Below are 14,871 nucleotides of genomic sequence, written 5' to 3'. Positions count from 1 at the left end.
AGGTGGGAGTGTTGATCTGCTTGAGGGTAGGAAGGCTCTACAGAGGGACCTGGACAGGCTGGATCGATGGGCCAAGGCCAACTGTGTGAGGTTTAATAAGGCCAAGGGCCGGGTCCTGCATTTCAGTCCCAACAACCCCAAGCAACGCTACAGGCTTGGGGAACAGTGGCTGGAAAGCTGCCTGGCAGAAAAGGACCTGGGGGTGCTGGTGGCCAGCCAGCTTAACATGAGCCAGCAGTGTGCCCAGGTGGCCAAGAAGACCAACAGCATTCTGGCTTGTATCAGGAATAGCGTGGCCAGCGGGAGCTTGGAAGTGATGGTGCCTCTGTACTCAGCACTGGGGAGGCCTCACCTCGAGTCCTGTGTTCAGTTCTGGGCCCCTCTGTACAAGAGGGACATTGAGGTGCTGGCGCGTGTCCAGAGGAGAGCTACCAGGCTGGTGAGGGGTCTGGAGACCAGGTCATATGAGGAGAGGCTGAGGGAGCTGGGCATGTTTAGCTTGGAGAAGAGGAGGCTGAGGGGAGACCTCATTGCCCTCTACAACTACCTGAAAGGGGGTTGGAGAGAGGTGGGTGTTGGCCTCTTCTCCCAGGTGAATAATGACAGGACCAGAGGAAATGGTCTGAAGCTGCGGCAGGGGAGGTTTAGATTAGATATCAGGAAGAATTGCTTTACTGAAAGAGTGGTCAGGCACTGGAACAGCCTGCCCAGGGCGGTGGTTGAGTCACCATCCCTAGAGGTGTTTAAGAAACGTCTAGATGTGGCCCTTCAGGGCATGCTCTAGTGGCAGAGACTGTAGGTTGTTTGGTTGGACTCGATGATCTTAAGGGTCCTTTCCAACCATGAAGATTCTGTGATTCTGTGATTTCACATCTCTCTTGCAAAAGGAGATTCACTGTGCTGCTCCTCTCATGCAGGCTCCCAAAAGTCACACCCAGGTGTCATGTCAGTGCGGGCAGTGGCATGGCAAGGTAGCAGGAGGGGGTCTGTGCCCACCAGCCCATGTTAGGGCAGGACAGGTTTGTTGACGGCTGCAGCAGCCACTCCGCACCCCTCCATGCTGCCTGTGGTGGGACCAGCAGTCAGGGCACCCCTGTGCTGCCCACTTCCTTTTTTTATTCCTTTAATCTGACGTCTTCTGCTGGGCTTCATAAGATCTCCGTTAGCTCCATGGTGAATTAAATGCATTTCAGCCTGAGCAGCAGCGGCTGTTGGGCATGGTATTTCAGCTATGGCTGCGGACAGACCACTGCACGCTTCTGCAGCAATTCCTGCAGTGTGGGAATCTCGGCATCCGTAAGGTTTTCTGGAAATTTGCTCCCCAGATGGGTCCCTCGGCTTGAGAGCACCTTGTTCCCAGTGCCTCTTGCTTGTTGAGGGCATTCACCCAGCTGATAGCGGGTGTCAGGCAGGATGCTTCCACCAAGGAGCTTGGAGAGGACGCCAAGGGAAAAGCACATTCTTTTGCTTCCAGCTTATTTGGAAAAAAGAAGGTGTCCTCCTTACACAAAGCCTGCTGTGTCTGTAATGCACCAACTGCTAAACCAGCGTGGAAGGCACGGCAAGATTCCCACCGACCGTTCCTGCAGCTGACTCAGGTGAACGTCGCCCACACATCACCAAACCTGGACTGACAAAGTGTCCCACAAAAATGACTGGAGCTTTTAAAAGTTATTTTTATTTCACCACTTCTAAACCTTTAAAAATTAAAACGAAACTTTCACGGAGCACTGACCGTTTCTGTTTCTGGGGAGATCTTACTCCTGAAGCTCCAGCGCGGGGCAAGTACTGCAGTATCGGCTGCGGCTTATTCCCTGGGAATGGATGTGCCGGGTTCAGTCCCTGAGTACAGAGATGCGCAGCGCTGGGAATACGCAATGCTGTGGTCCAAACTAGGTATAAATAAACCAAAATCCGGGTAGGACACAACACAAACAAACAGTCTGACCCCAGCTTCTTAATTGTCTTGACTCCCTAGTTGATGACTTTAATGAGGCAGCCTGGTTTGGGCGTAGATTTTGTTTTGCAGATGAAACTTCCTCCACTGTCCCTGGTTTTTAGGGTTTGGGGGTTTGTTTTGTTTTTCTTTCTTTTTACAGATGTATTGTTTACATTGCCACTTTATCTTTTTTCCTTTTCAAAAGGTTGACATGGCTTTTAGTGCTGCACTTGTACTAGCATCATGGGTATAACACGGCATCTCGAAATTCACAGCAAATATGTTCTCAAGAGCTCTTTCCTTGCGCCTATTTTCTTTCCTGGGGCACATCAACTTCAAGAAAACATCAAGAAGCGCCATTAAGCTCCGGCACCAAAATGAGACTGAAATCATTTAATTAGGGTGCATCTCCCATGAGGAAGATGGCAGAGACCGTGAGATGCTCCTGTGTAGCTGCAGCACTCGTGGTCGTGAACTGGGCAGTTGTGGGACGGCATCGCAGCAGACTGCTGCCTGCTGGTGACGAGATCAAAGTGACAGACACAAGTAGGGCAACCTGGGGCCAGCCCCAAGGACGCAGTAAGGCACGGCCTGCCGTAAGCCAGTCTGTGGCATTTTTGGCTTCTCCCTCTGGCCGAGGCCCTGATCTTTCCCAGAGACTTAACGCCCACCAGGGCTCCCATCATATGTCAGAAAGGACCTGTCCTGTGATTTCCCTGCATGTTGTGGTTTAACCCCAGCCACCAGGTGGGACCACACAGCCCCCCGAGCTGGGAAGGGGGAGAGAACTGGAAGAGTAAAAGAGAGAAATAACTCGTGGGTTGAGACAGTTTAATAGGTAGAGCAAAAGCCCCGCACGCAACCAAAGCAAAACAAGGAATTTATTCACTGTTTCCCATCAGCAGGCAGGTGTTCAGCCATCTCCAGGAAAGCAGGGCTCCATCATGGTTTGGGAAGACAAACGCCGTAACTCCGAATGTCCTACCCTTCCCTCTTCTTACTCCGGTTTTATATACTGACCATGACATCATGTGGTACGGGGTATCCCTTTGGTCAGCTGGGGTCAGCTGTCCCACCTGTGTCTCCTCCCAACTTTCTGTGCACTCCCAGCCTCCTCACTGGCAGGACAGTATGAGCAGCAGAAAAGGCCTTGCCTGCTTAGCAACAACCAAAACCATCAGTGTTTACCAACACCGTTTTCATCCCAAATCCAAAGCACAGCGCTATACCAGCTGCTAGTGAGAAAGTCAACTCTACCCCAGCTGAAACCATGACCCTGGATCAGCGCTTTCTTGCCAGCAGCGGTGTGTGAGCTCCCATGCAGTGGTGGAGGTAGCTAATGGGACCTTCAGCTCGGCGAGCAGAGGGAACAACAAGGTCATTTGTTACCCCTGCTGATGGTGCTGGGAGGATAGATGGCAATCTGAGCAACTTTTTATATGGTGCTGGGAGGATAGATGGCAATCTGAGCGACTTTTTTATGTAGGATGAAGATAGGGTGCAGAAAAGGACCACAAAAATATTGAGGCTGTTCTCTTTATCGAAGACCGAACGGCATCTGGTTGAAGTCAGTCACAAGTGCTTCTTCCCAGGGAGAAAATATGAGAGAATAAAAGGAGAAAGGGAGAAAGCCCAGGGCGAAACTGAGGGGCCAAACCAGCGCCTTCCTGTTGGGCCATGGTGCCCGTGTTGCCCGAAGACCTGGGGTTGCCTGCAGGCTCCTCCACATGGACATGTCCCCAGCCCTCCCAGTCGTTCCCATGCACTGTCTTTGAAGACCTGCTTTTTCTCAGGGGCTCGGTGGACGTTGTCCCCGTGCCTCCTGGGGCAGCTCCGGAGGCTCAGGACCCACTTCCCCATGATTGCAGCCCCAAACGTGCTCTTCCTTGCTGAGCGTCCTTTGCTTTGCTGCTGACGGGCCCATCCTGTCTTGCAGAAATGGGGCATCCTCGGGAATGGTCTGTCATATTTTGCCTCCGCATTGACTTTCCCCCAGGTACAGGGGGAAGCTGCTTCTCCATCCTTGCGAAAGCTCAACCCTGAGGCACGCTGTGTGGACACAGCTCTGTGCGGTGCTGGACTCCTGCTCCAGCCCCGTACTGACCCAAACCTCATGTCTCGGAGCATGGACTTTTATCATTGGTCTTCATTTACGATATTATCAAAGAAAAAGGCCTAGTGTTAATTGCTGTCAAAAGCCAGAAAATAATGAGGTGTAAAGTGCTTGTCCTTATGAGCAGAACAGACCCTCGACTGACCATACACCCCCGGGAAATGAGGGCTCCATCTCTGCTCTCAGCTGGTATTTTTCTTCCCAAGGAAACCTCCAGTTTGATCTTTCCAAAGTCTTTTCCCTCCGTTATCAAACTTCACGTGGGCCCGTGGGGGTTTGTCCTCTCACTGCAAAAACCAGTGGCTTCGTAAGCCCACCACAGTTTGATTAAAAAGCAAACATTGGACCTATGTCCAAGGCCAAGTGGGTCGTTACCGCAGAGCCGCCCATCGCCAGGCCGGTTTTCTTTGTGCGAGTGGTTGTGGCTTGTTGGAAAAACCCTCGTTACCACATCCAAATGTGGTTAGCCAGCACAGGCCAAAAAAATTAAAAAAATAAAAATCTGAGGCCTAAGGGAGAATTTAAGAATGGTTCATCAGCTCTGGGAGCTCCAGGGAGATTGTTTCTCACAGCAATTAGCAGACAAGGCGATGGTGCCGGACTGATTTAAAGCATTGGAGCTTTGGAGGTGACAGACCTTGGATTGGGTCGGAGCCGAGGTTCGTGCTTCTGGTCTGACCACAGAGTCAGGCAAGGGCACAGGCAGAGGGGGATGCGCTTGTGGGGTCCGGGTTGGCATCGCCTTTCACAGCAGTTGGATAATTTATCTTTTTTTTTTCCTTTTTTCTTTTTGCAGGAACTTTATACAAATCTCATTGTGTGAAGTGTGAGGTGAGGGAATGACAAGCTCCCAGCCATGGATGCGTCACTGAGGTCCTAACCCAAACGCCAGCCTTCACCTGGCGTTTTTAGTGATGTCCGGACGGCAAGCTCAGGGCTGAGACTCAAGCAAATGCATCATTTAAAAATCAAGTATCGGAAAGTTTAGATGAAGGCCAGTTAATTAACCCTTTGAAGGCTATAATGTCTTAAACTGTAGTTTGTCATTTGTCTTAGTCATAATTGCATGACTGTTTTTTAGTACCATTTGGCGAGGATATTAATTTTTTTTTAAGAGGTGGCATCACCTGTGGTTTTACTCCTTGTTTTTTCTTGGTGAGTTACATGTGGTGAATTTTTACAGGTGGTATTTCAGGGTTTCTTTAAGAGGAGGAAATTAATTTACAGCCGTTAGGTGTATTAAAGTGATAATTAAGACATTCCATTGCATTATACAGCCTGTCTCCTAAGAAAAGGGCTTTTTTTTACAGTCTTCTTTATGTTGTAGCTCTTCTCAGCTTTTTAAAAAATTCTTATTGACCTTTTTTGCCCCCAGGCCTTTCCCAGGTCTCTGGCTGCTGCCCTAACACTCTTCTCCCGGGGTTACAGCCGGTCACAGCTCCCTCTCGCGTGTCCCGTGGCTGCCTGTTCCCTCTTTAAATAGTTCCTTGGCAACCGTTCATGTCCTCACCCTGCAGCCCTGGGATCGCCTGGTTCCCCTCTGATCTAAAGCCCTTCAGCAAGACCATCAGAGAAGCCCCATCGGTAACTGCTCAGCAAATGCCATGTAGGTCCATCCGAAAACAAAGAAACACTGCCAAGAGCAGAAGTGAGCCAACGTGCAAGTAGAAAGCGTTTTGTGTCATGGAATGGCTGAAATATGGAAGTTGTGAAGAGACCAGGGAAAAGGTGACTCGTCCTTCCTGTTACTGGTTTTTAGCATCGGTTGGGTTTTTTCCAGCTCTTTGCTTTCCTTCTCTCTGGGGGCGGATGGAAAACTCCTTGTCAGAAATTTAAAAAAAAAAAAAAAAAGGGGTTGTTGAAGCTGCTTTAAAAACCAGCCCTGCATAGAGGTTAGTAAGACAGTGAGTAATTAGCTGTGCCCTTTCATAAATAGTGTGCAAGATGACCAAAGTGTCTCGATGGCCGCAAAAGAGGCAGCAGGACCCGGAGGCAGCTCCTGCTGCAGTGATCTCCGCAAAGCTGAGAAGGGATGGGAGGTCTCAGGGGTGGAGGAGCTGATGGCCCTGGGCAAGGAGCACGCTCTGACAGCCCAAGCAAGGGCAGATACTTACCAGTATGGCTCTTCTCAGCGGAGTGACAGGGAAGATTAATGCACGATTATGAATTCCGGTTACATTACTGTAAGGTTAATACATACCAGAGTGCCTCTAAAGGCATTGGGTTGTTGAATCTCCGTCCTTGGAGACATTCAAAACTGCTGCACCAGGCCTTGAGCAACCTGATTTAAGCAGGGTATCGTACCAGATGTCCCTTCCAAACCTTACTATCCTATGAGTTGGCCACTTTTGGCAATACTTTTAGCTCATAACCACCAGATTCAAGATCACAGAAAAGCAGACCACATTAACAACTAAATACTGACCAGGTCAGCCAAAGAGAGAGACGACGAAACCGTAGGAAACTACTAGCAGAGTCTGGAGGCAGGATGCAAGTTACCGCAAGGGTGGTGGGGTCAAAAAAACAGCAGTGAAACTATTTCCAAGCAATGCTTTTCCTTTATAAAGAGAGCCAAATAAATACTTGTTGCTGAAAAAAACTAAAAGGAAATAAAAGGGAAACAACCTGCTGTTCCAAACACCTCCTTTTGGCATTGAGACAGCCAACACCAGGGATAGCAAGTGGATGGACTTAGCATCCAGAAAAACTGCTAAAAAGGAATCTCGAGCAACCAGAGTGGGCTCTGGGGCCAATAACCCAAAGGATATTTCAAATTTGTGAGGAACCTGAAACAAGAAAACGTCCCAAGGACTTTTCTTTTGTCTGCTACTAAGAGAGAAGCTGTGTTATTTTAGAAATCAGCGCAGAGGTTGTGACACCTATCACACACACAGGAAGATGGAAACTCTAAGTTCGAGGGTGCCCTCCTGGCTGGAGTCCGTAAGTGCAGACGTTTAAAGGATTAATACAGCTCCATGAGGCAGCAGCTCTCGGCAGCAGCAGAATTACTGAGAAAAAGAGGCAACAAACTTCCTTCCCTAGAGCTGGCTTCTTCCTGCAAACCCCCACGCTTCTCCCTGGCTTCTTCCTGCAACCCTCCACACTGCTCCCTTTGAACTGGGCGGGAGTTTTGACACTGAAGCATTTTAAGTGCCGTTGGGTGAGCGTCCTGCAAGCATTTGATGAGAGCAGAGCAGGGCTCGTTAGATTGGCTTGTTTTAACACGTTTTCCAGCGCTGGAGAAAAGAGAAAATAATTAGAAGTAAACTCCATGTTGCTGTTTCAAACATTATGACACAGCATCATTTTGACAGTCTCTAACAATAGCATAAATGAGCCGAGTAATGTGACCAAGCGTTTAGAAAAGCCTTATTCCGGAAAACAAGGATGTTAAATCACATGATGCCCCATGAGATGGGGTATTTTTCCAAATTACTGCTTCAAGGGAAGTGAGAACACTTTCAGTAACCGGGAGGTTGCTTCCTCAGTTTCAGGCATTCAGGGTTCCCACTGCCAAGAGCAACCTCTTCTTCCCCACCACCTATCCCGCTATTTTCATTTTTAATAAGTCATATTTACCAAAGGCTGGTGGTTACCTCTATTTGCTGCCAGAGGAGCCTATTTTTTTCTCTTTAAAGGGCTTAAAAAACACTCATGGGGAAATGGAAAGTTTTCAGTGCCCTTTTTCACCACCAGCAGACAATCCTGTAGAGTCAAATGCATACATCAAGAGCCAAGTAGGACTGAAACACCATCACGACAACCCTTCAGTCTGTGTTGGGTTTAAAGTATTGGTGATCCCCCACCCTGATGTACAATACTCGGCTTTGTACCACATGAGATACAAGACCGAAACAGCAGCAAACTCAATAAAGAGAAGGTTTTTGGCAGGGCAGTACCACACAGAGCCTTTTGCGTTGGATGGGTGCCAGAGAAGACATGGCTTTTTCATGTACTGGTGACCAGGTTGCATAGATGACCTGAGTTCATTCATCTCTATCTAGATACTAGCACGTGTGCTGTCTCACAAGAACTGCTCCGTCCCCCTCTGACAGTCAAATACCCAACACGTCCACTGGGGACTTGTGTGTTAGGAGCAAACGATGATCACCTACAACCAGCCAAAGGCAGATCAACCGGCTTATGTTAAATGCAAAGATTTAGAGATGTGATTTTGTCCTCCTTACCATGCACACAGCTTTGTCGTATAATTCATTATACCATTCAATGCTGTTTAAATATACCCATAACCATGACCACTGAGGCCAGCTCAGCACTGGAGTACTATTTCATAGCATATCACAGTTCTTATATATTAATGCTGCTAAAAAGTCTGGCTTTTTCCACTGGGAAGGATTTCTTTTATTGAGACCTTCCTATAAATGTCATATTCTGTTTCTTCATGACTGTTCAAACCTCATATTCCAGCTGCTGCCTTCAATGAAATGAGGCTAATAACAGTACCAATAACAGCTGGATGATTAATTCTTTAACAACTGTGAAGTGCTCTGGTATGAACAGAAGAGGATTTCACCATGTATTTCTCTTTGGTGTTTCTAGGTGGAATAAGTTCTGCCTCGAAAACGGCTGACTGCTGCTGCCTGAAAATTTTGTGTCCTTTCTCTCCTCTGCCCCCACCACTTCCATTCATTTCATAATAAAGTAGGGATTGCTAGGAAATTTCTTAATTTTAACCCTGAATAACAGAGTTTTGAGTACAGGTAGCTCTCAGGCACACATTTTACAGGTTTTTCCAATGGTAGGTTCAGCAGGATCAGACAAAGACCATCACTGCAAGAAGGGACCCAGCCCTGTCATGATCCACCAGGGGCATTTCAAGTGCCCCCGACACAGTTGGGTGTGGAAACCCCTTTGGTTACCAACCTGCCTGTGCCCAGAGGTGCCCATGGTTACCAATGTCCATAGAGTAGTCTCATCCAGTTTCAAAAAGTCTGAGAGACGGGACTTTGTCTTGGTTGTTCAGGCCACCATGAGGATATTTAAAGGTTGACTGGCCATGCAGGCATGTTTCCAAGCATCTAGAAGTCAGATTTCGTTTCTTTATATCCAAATATAATCCAAGGAAAGTGAGGTACCATTTTCATGAAATCAGTATTTGATAAAAATAACAAACGTAAAAGAAAGACCCAAAACAAGAAATGCAGAAATAAATATATACACATCCTTGAACCACATTACGCCATCCAATTCTGAGTCACATCGATGGTTTGAAGATTATACCCGTAGATGCCTCATTAAAACCAATTAGCTGTCGGTTGTTCGAAGTCCTGCACTTACACTGCTCCAGTTCAGCCCTTCCCTTTTAGCAGCTGCTGCTTTTCCAGATGATGAACAATGATGATTCGAGCTGAGCGAGAAGCGGCATGGGGCACGTTCAAACACCCGCCTGTGGGGATCACCCCATCAGGATAGATGCATTGGGGCTGGGAGCCATGGAAAGAAAATAACCCCCTCTGTCCCTTGTGTGCATCTCTGGTGTGATTTATACTGCTCTGGCAAAAAGCATCCCTGCGGAAGCACTGGACACACAAAATGGATGAGCAGAGCCTGGCGACTGCGGGAAAAGCTGCAGCCAGTGATAAGAGTCCAAGAGATGGAGCCAAAAATGCTCCACGGTGGGAGTTTTGCTCAAAGGTCTTCCTGGTGGATTTCGGTGGTGAGCGGCTGGCTGTTTTTCGGTGTTGCTTGTGCCAGCTGCTCATTTTAGGGGACACCTGGAGGCTGGGATCCTCCGCAGCAAACCTGCGGGCTGCAATGGGTGGGAAGGGTCTGCTCAAGGTTCAGGTTTGCCCCGGAGCTTGCCTCCTCCCCGTTGGCCCTGCAAGGGGCTGCTCTTGGGCTGGAGAACTCTGCTCCAGACCCCGCAGCAGCTCTCCCAGGATGGCCAGGACTTCCTGCAGGCCCTGTCCCGTGTGGGCACTGCAACCCCGGAGCACCCAGCGTCGCTCTACCAGCCGCCCCCGCTGCAGCATCTCCCCCAGCTCGGCGGGAGCCAGTGCTCCTGGCACCTCCTGCTTGTTGGCCAGGAGGAGGACGGGGACGCCAGCCATGCTGGGGTGGCTCAGCGCTTCCTCCAGCTCCGCTGCTGCTTCAGGCAGCCGGGCCGTGTCTGTGCTGTCGAGCACAAAGACGAGGGTACTAGTGTCCTCCAGGTAGTCAGGCCAGCTTGCCCGCAGGCTACCTTGTCCACCAACGTCCCAGAGGGTGAAGGATAAGCCACAAGGCGTTTGCAGAGACTCCACGTTGAAGCCCACCGTCGGGCAGGTCTCCACAGCCCGCCCACTCTTCAGTTTGTAGAGAAGGGTGGATTTGCCGGCGAAGTCAAGCCCCAGCATGACAACTCGAGCATCTCTTTTGCGCCAGCCTTTGGAGATCAGCTTCCCCATCAAGATGCTGTCACAAACGCGGCAAAAAAAAATCGCAGCCAAAAAAAAAGAAAGCAAGCGTATTTCCTCAATAATGTCAGTTAATAACAGAGTGCTCAGTTCTGCCTCTCCGAGAGGGCACCTTAGGTTTGCTGAAGAAAGACACAGGCAGCTTGCTTTTGCTTCTCTTCGTAGCTAAAATGAGGTAAGAGCTATTATTTATGAGGTGTGGAGCAGAGCCAGGGAGCGCCGCTGGAAACAACAATTTCTATATCCCAGCTCCGCTGCCGCTAACTTCCATTTCCATTCACGACCTGAAGTGATCAGTGCAAAAGAGAGCCAACTTTTTGCAGGAAGAGGTGGGGAGATGGTGGAGCAAGTTTCCTCCTCCTCTTCCTCCTCCTTCTCCTCCTCGCGTACAGAAATAAACGAGCTTTTGTTCATTGGCTTCTCTAGGGGAAATCCACCCCCTGGCAGGATAGGACAAGGAGGAACCCGGCTTTCGGACCAGAGTTACTCTGGGAATTTGCTGAATCACAGCTCAAGGGTGTGGATTTAAACATGAGCAACAAGACGACTGACAATTTTTCTGCCAGCCTTACGGTAGAAAGTACAAAACCAATCTCCGTAGCATGAGCTTTTACTACCTGTTGCACAGACGGTAACGACAGCAATTTAAAAAAAAATGCACACAAGCATGTTTTTTTATGTCTCGTTGATATATGACCAGTCAAAATGCCTTTGCTGGGGTGAAAATCTATAAAATTCTTTACATCAAGGCATTTACTACATTTTAACTTTTGTAAGTGAAGCAAAGTCAGTCCTCTGTGGCTGAGGGGGTAAAAAAAATCCCTTAAAAGAAGGGGAAAATGTTTAACGAGACAGCACTGCTTGAACTTTAAACGCCAGAGGCAAAAATGTGCTGCTGAAACAGCTCCGAGAGTCGCTTGTGTAAGAGCGGCTGATGGCAGCCAGGCAGAGGCCCAGCAAAGGCAGTGTTTACCTTCTTTATTGGATGGGTTTTTCTCCTAAAAGGCTGCTCAGAGGCAGAACTGAAAGCGGCTGTAAATCTCACATCACGGCACTAACGCAGAGCTGCTCTCCAGCCACAGTTACTTGAGGATGAAGAAGGAAATGTGATTCATCTGTGCTTCCCTGCGGGGGGTGGGGGCTTCCACGTGTCTCAGGATGCAGTTTCCCCAGCGATGATCTCCGCATGATGCCTCCATGTCGCAAGCCACCCTTGCTGGGATGAAATTCGGCATGTGGAAGGGACTGTCTGGTCAGCGACCAGGTCACTGGTGGCCAAACAGAGGCATATTTCTTACCCTGGGGGCAAGATGTGGCAGTTTTCCATCTTTTGAGGAAAGCAAGATGAATGAGAAACAGAACAAAACAAGGATTCCAGCCCAGATAGACTGCAGGGGATTGCAAAGGGTCCTACAGACCATGTTTTGTAAGATACTTCTGTGATACATGTCTCTCCTGTAGTTAACCCACAGAGCTGGTTGGCACCAAGAGCCTCCACAGGCTTTGTGCAGCTTGTGGATATGTAAAACGTGTTGCAATGGTCAGGCTTTAGGTTAACCCAAAAGCTACTGCTTATTTACAGCAGCTGTTGCAGAGTTAATCTAACAGTATAAATGCACCACCATGCATCTGAAACCAGTCTGTAAATGGAAAAAGGGCAGGAAGCTCTCTAGATGGGAATAAAAGAAGAGAAGTACAATGTGCAGCGGATCCTGATCCTTCAGGCAACCGTTTGCACACTCTGCAGTGCATGCTGCTACCCGAGGGTTACCCATTTGTCTGAGTTCTTTATTTTCAAAAATAAGTTAAATTGTTCTCTGGTTCCTCAACCTGCTTGTTCTCCATTTTGGGAAAACCTTCCTCCCCATATTTCATTGTACTGTAAGATCAATGTAGTTGGTATTTTTTGATGTACCAGTGGGTTGAGTGAATTGTCTCTTGATCTTTTCGTGTTTCTCCTGCCTCTGCTACTGCTCATCTTCTCTGAGGTTTGGTAGGAGACTGTGGTACGCAGCTGTTTCATCTGACCAGATATTCATAGCGCTGAAATTTCTTTTAAGTAAACTAGAATATAAATACAGGAAGCAAGGGTGGAAATCCTAGCATTCAATGAATAATTGAGTATTTGAAATATGATGTGATGGAGTCTTTATTGCAATGCTCTCTAACACGCTACAGAAATAGGCTGCTTCCGAAAAAAAAAAAGAAAAAGAAGAAATAAAATTAGAATTAAGAATGCAACTACGGTATCATTTTATTGAAGACTGCTTTCAGGTTTTCTATGGTACAGAACAGAGTAATACACGAGGAAATAGAGGCAACTCTATATTTTTCTGCAGCCTATTTTCTTTCTGCGTGCCAATTATTCCAAATATGGGGTACAAACTGTGCCTACAGAGTCTGTTCCACCCACAGCTATGTTATAAAAGCATAGTATTTCCAATAAATAATACATAGAAGCAATCGGAACGCTGTTTAAGAAAGAATGAAAGAAAAGCAAGTAAAAGCAGACGAGATGAGCTCTGAGTGAATCTATTGCTAGAGCAGAAAGGCCATACACTAAATAATTCAGAAATTGTGTTCAAAGATGAAGACAGCCTCTACCCCTGCTATGTGTTAACGTGGGCAGAATGAATGCACTTGCCTCGTGTTTCATGTCTCCCAATTCACAGGAGCAAAGCCAGTGGTCACTAATTCCATTTATAATTTCATAGAACTTCAGTCAATTTATTTGTTTGCTGTTTGTTAGGCATGCATTTCCCTGTATCCTAGACGTTCACCACAAAGAGCAATAATCAGGACTAGTATTATAGGAGAGAATCCCCCCTTCTCCCCATGCCCTAAATATTCCAGTACCTGGAATTTTGTCCCAATGACTATATTCACTGTCAAAGCACTTTGCCCTCACTCCATGGGGCGCAGACAGGAGGAAGAAAGAGAATTTGAACTGAAAGAGGGTTGATTTAGATTGGATATAAGGAGGAAATTGCTTTCAGTAAGGGTGGCGAGACACTGGCACAGGTTGCCCAGAGAAGCTGTGGATGCCCCATCAGGTTGCTCAGAGCCCCGTCCAACCTGACCTTGAATGTTTCCAGGGATGGGGTATCTACCTCCTCTCTGGACACTGGCACAGGTTGCCCAGAGAGGTAGTAGGTGCCCCATCTCTGGAAACATTCAAGGTCAGGTTGGACGGGGCTCTGAGCAACCTGATCTAGTTGAAGATATCCCTGCTCATTGCAGGGGAGGTTGGACTACATGACCTTTCAAGGTCCCTTCCAACCCAAGCTATTCTATAATTCCATGACTGCTCAAAGTTGTTGACTGACTACCAAACGTTCAGAGTGACAAGATTCACACAACAAAACACACAGCAGATGTTAAGCACCTGCCCTTCAGGTGCCCATCAAGCACTCTGAGAGAGGTGCTGGTACCTCCAGGGCATTCCTGGTGGGGTTGGAAATAGGACATTGTTCTGTCAGCCCAGCTCATCCTGTGATCTCTGTTTTGCCTCTGCTGCTTGGGACAAACATTTGATGAAGGAAAATGTTTTTTGGTAGCATAACTGGCAGTGGATACGCTACTGGCTTTGTGCATGCCTTATCACAGTTGACTCTGCCCAGAAGTGTATGACTCCAGCAGGAAAGCACAAAAAGTCACCTGCTATGCCCTCACTGATACCATGTCACAGTTTTCAAAGGAGAAAGCTGGCCGCGGCTAAGCTCTGAGGAGAAGAGCATACTTCTGAGCTCTGCCTTGCAGAACAACCACACAAGTTTCCCCCCATGTCACAGGTTTGGATTTGAAAACTACAGGATGGGAAATCTCAGTCCAAGACCTTCCCTACATGTGGCTATGGCCTCCAGCAGCCTCCTGCTTGTCATGAGTTCAGTGGCGCAACAGAAGCTCAGCTCCTTCTGTGGTTGGGCTCAGTGTTCACAGCAGGTTGAATGGACACAATGAGTTGGTCCTCGTACCTGCAAGTGTCAAGAGTGCCCTGGACGGGTCCAAATAGTCTTCATTTGAACTCCCATGAGTGATGTCCTCCCCACTGTGATGGACCAGCACTGCCTGAAACAGTGTCAATCATGACATAGCATTGATTTATTTGTCCTCCGTCGTCCAGAAAAGACATGATATAGGCTCCAGGGTATCTGGGAAAGGTTTGATGCCTCATACAGCCGGAACAGAAAGTTGTTGAGAAGATGTCAGGGCTCTGAGCGCTCCAGCCCATCCCCTTTCTCAGGCAGGTACCTGACGCCCAGGGCTGGGGCCATCCCTACATGCCCCCCAGCCTGCCTGGTCCCTGGCTGGGGACAGTGGGATGGGTCCTGGATGCCAGGCCCTGTCCTGATGCCCCCTTGGGAGCCCTCATTGCACCCTGACAGCGAGACAGATGTGGAGAA

The 14,871-nt window shown here is 48.2% G+C and overlaps 1 protein-coding gene across 1 annotated transcript; it reads right to left on the bottom strand.

The window, feature by feature from the left end:
• Window positions 1-2,777: 2,777 nt before the first annotated feature.
• ARL11 (ARF like GTPase 11) lies at window positions 2,778-10,799 on the bottom strand. Its single transcript, XM_074566201.1, has one exon. It carries the CDS (start codon window positions 10,457-10,459, stop codon window positions 9,854-9,856), a length of 606 nt encoding a protein of 201 aa, XP_074422302.1. The 5' UTR covers window positions 10,460-10,799; the 3' UTR covers window positions 2,778-9,853.
• Between the last annotated feature and the right edge of the window lie 4,072 nt (window positions 10,800-14,871).

This window comes from Larus michahellis, chromosome 1, assembly GCF_964199755.1.
Source record: "Larus michahellis chromosome 1, bLarMic1.1, whole genome shotgun sequence".
Classification (NCBI taxonomy): Eukaryota; Metazoa; Chordata; class Aves; order Charadriiformes; family Laridae; genus Larus; species Larus michahellis.
Note: the sequence above shows the minus strand (reverse complement) of the source record. Positions and strands in the feature narration are given on the sequence as shown.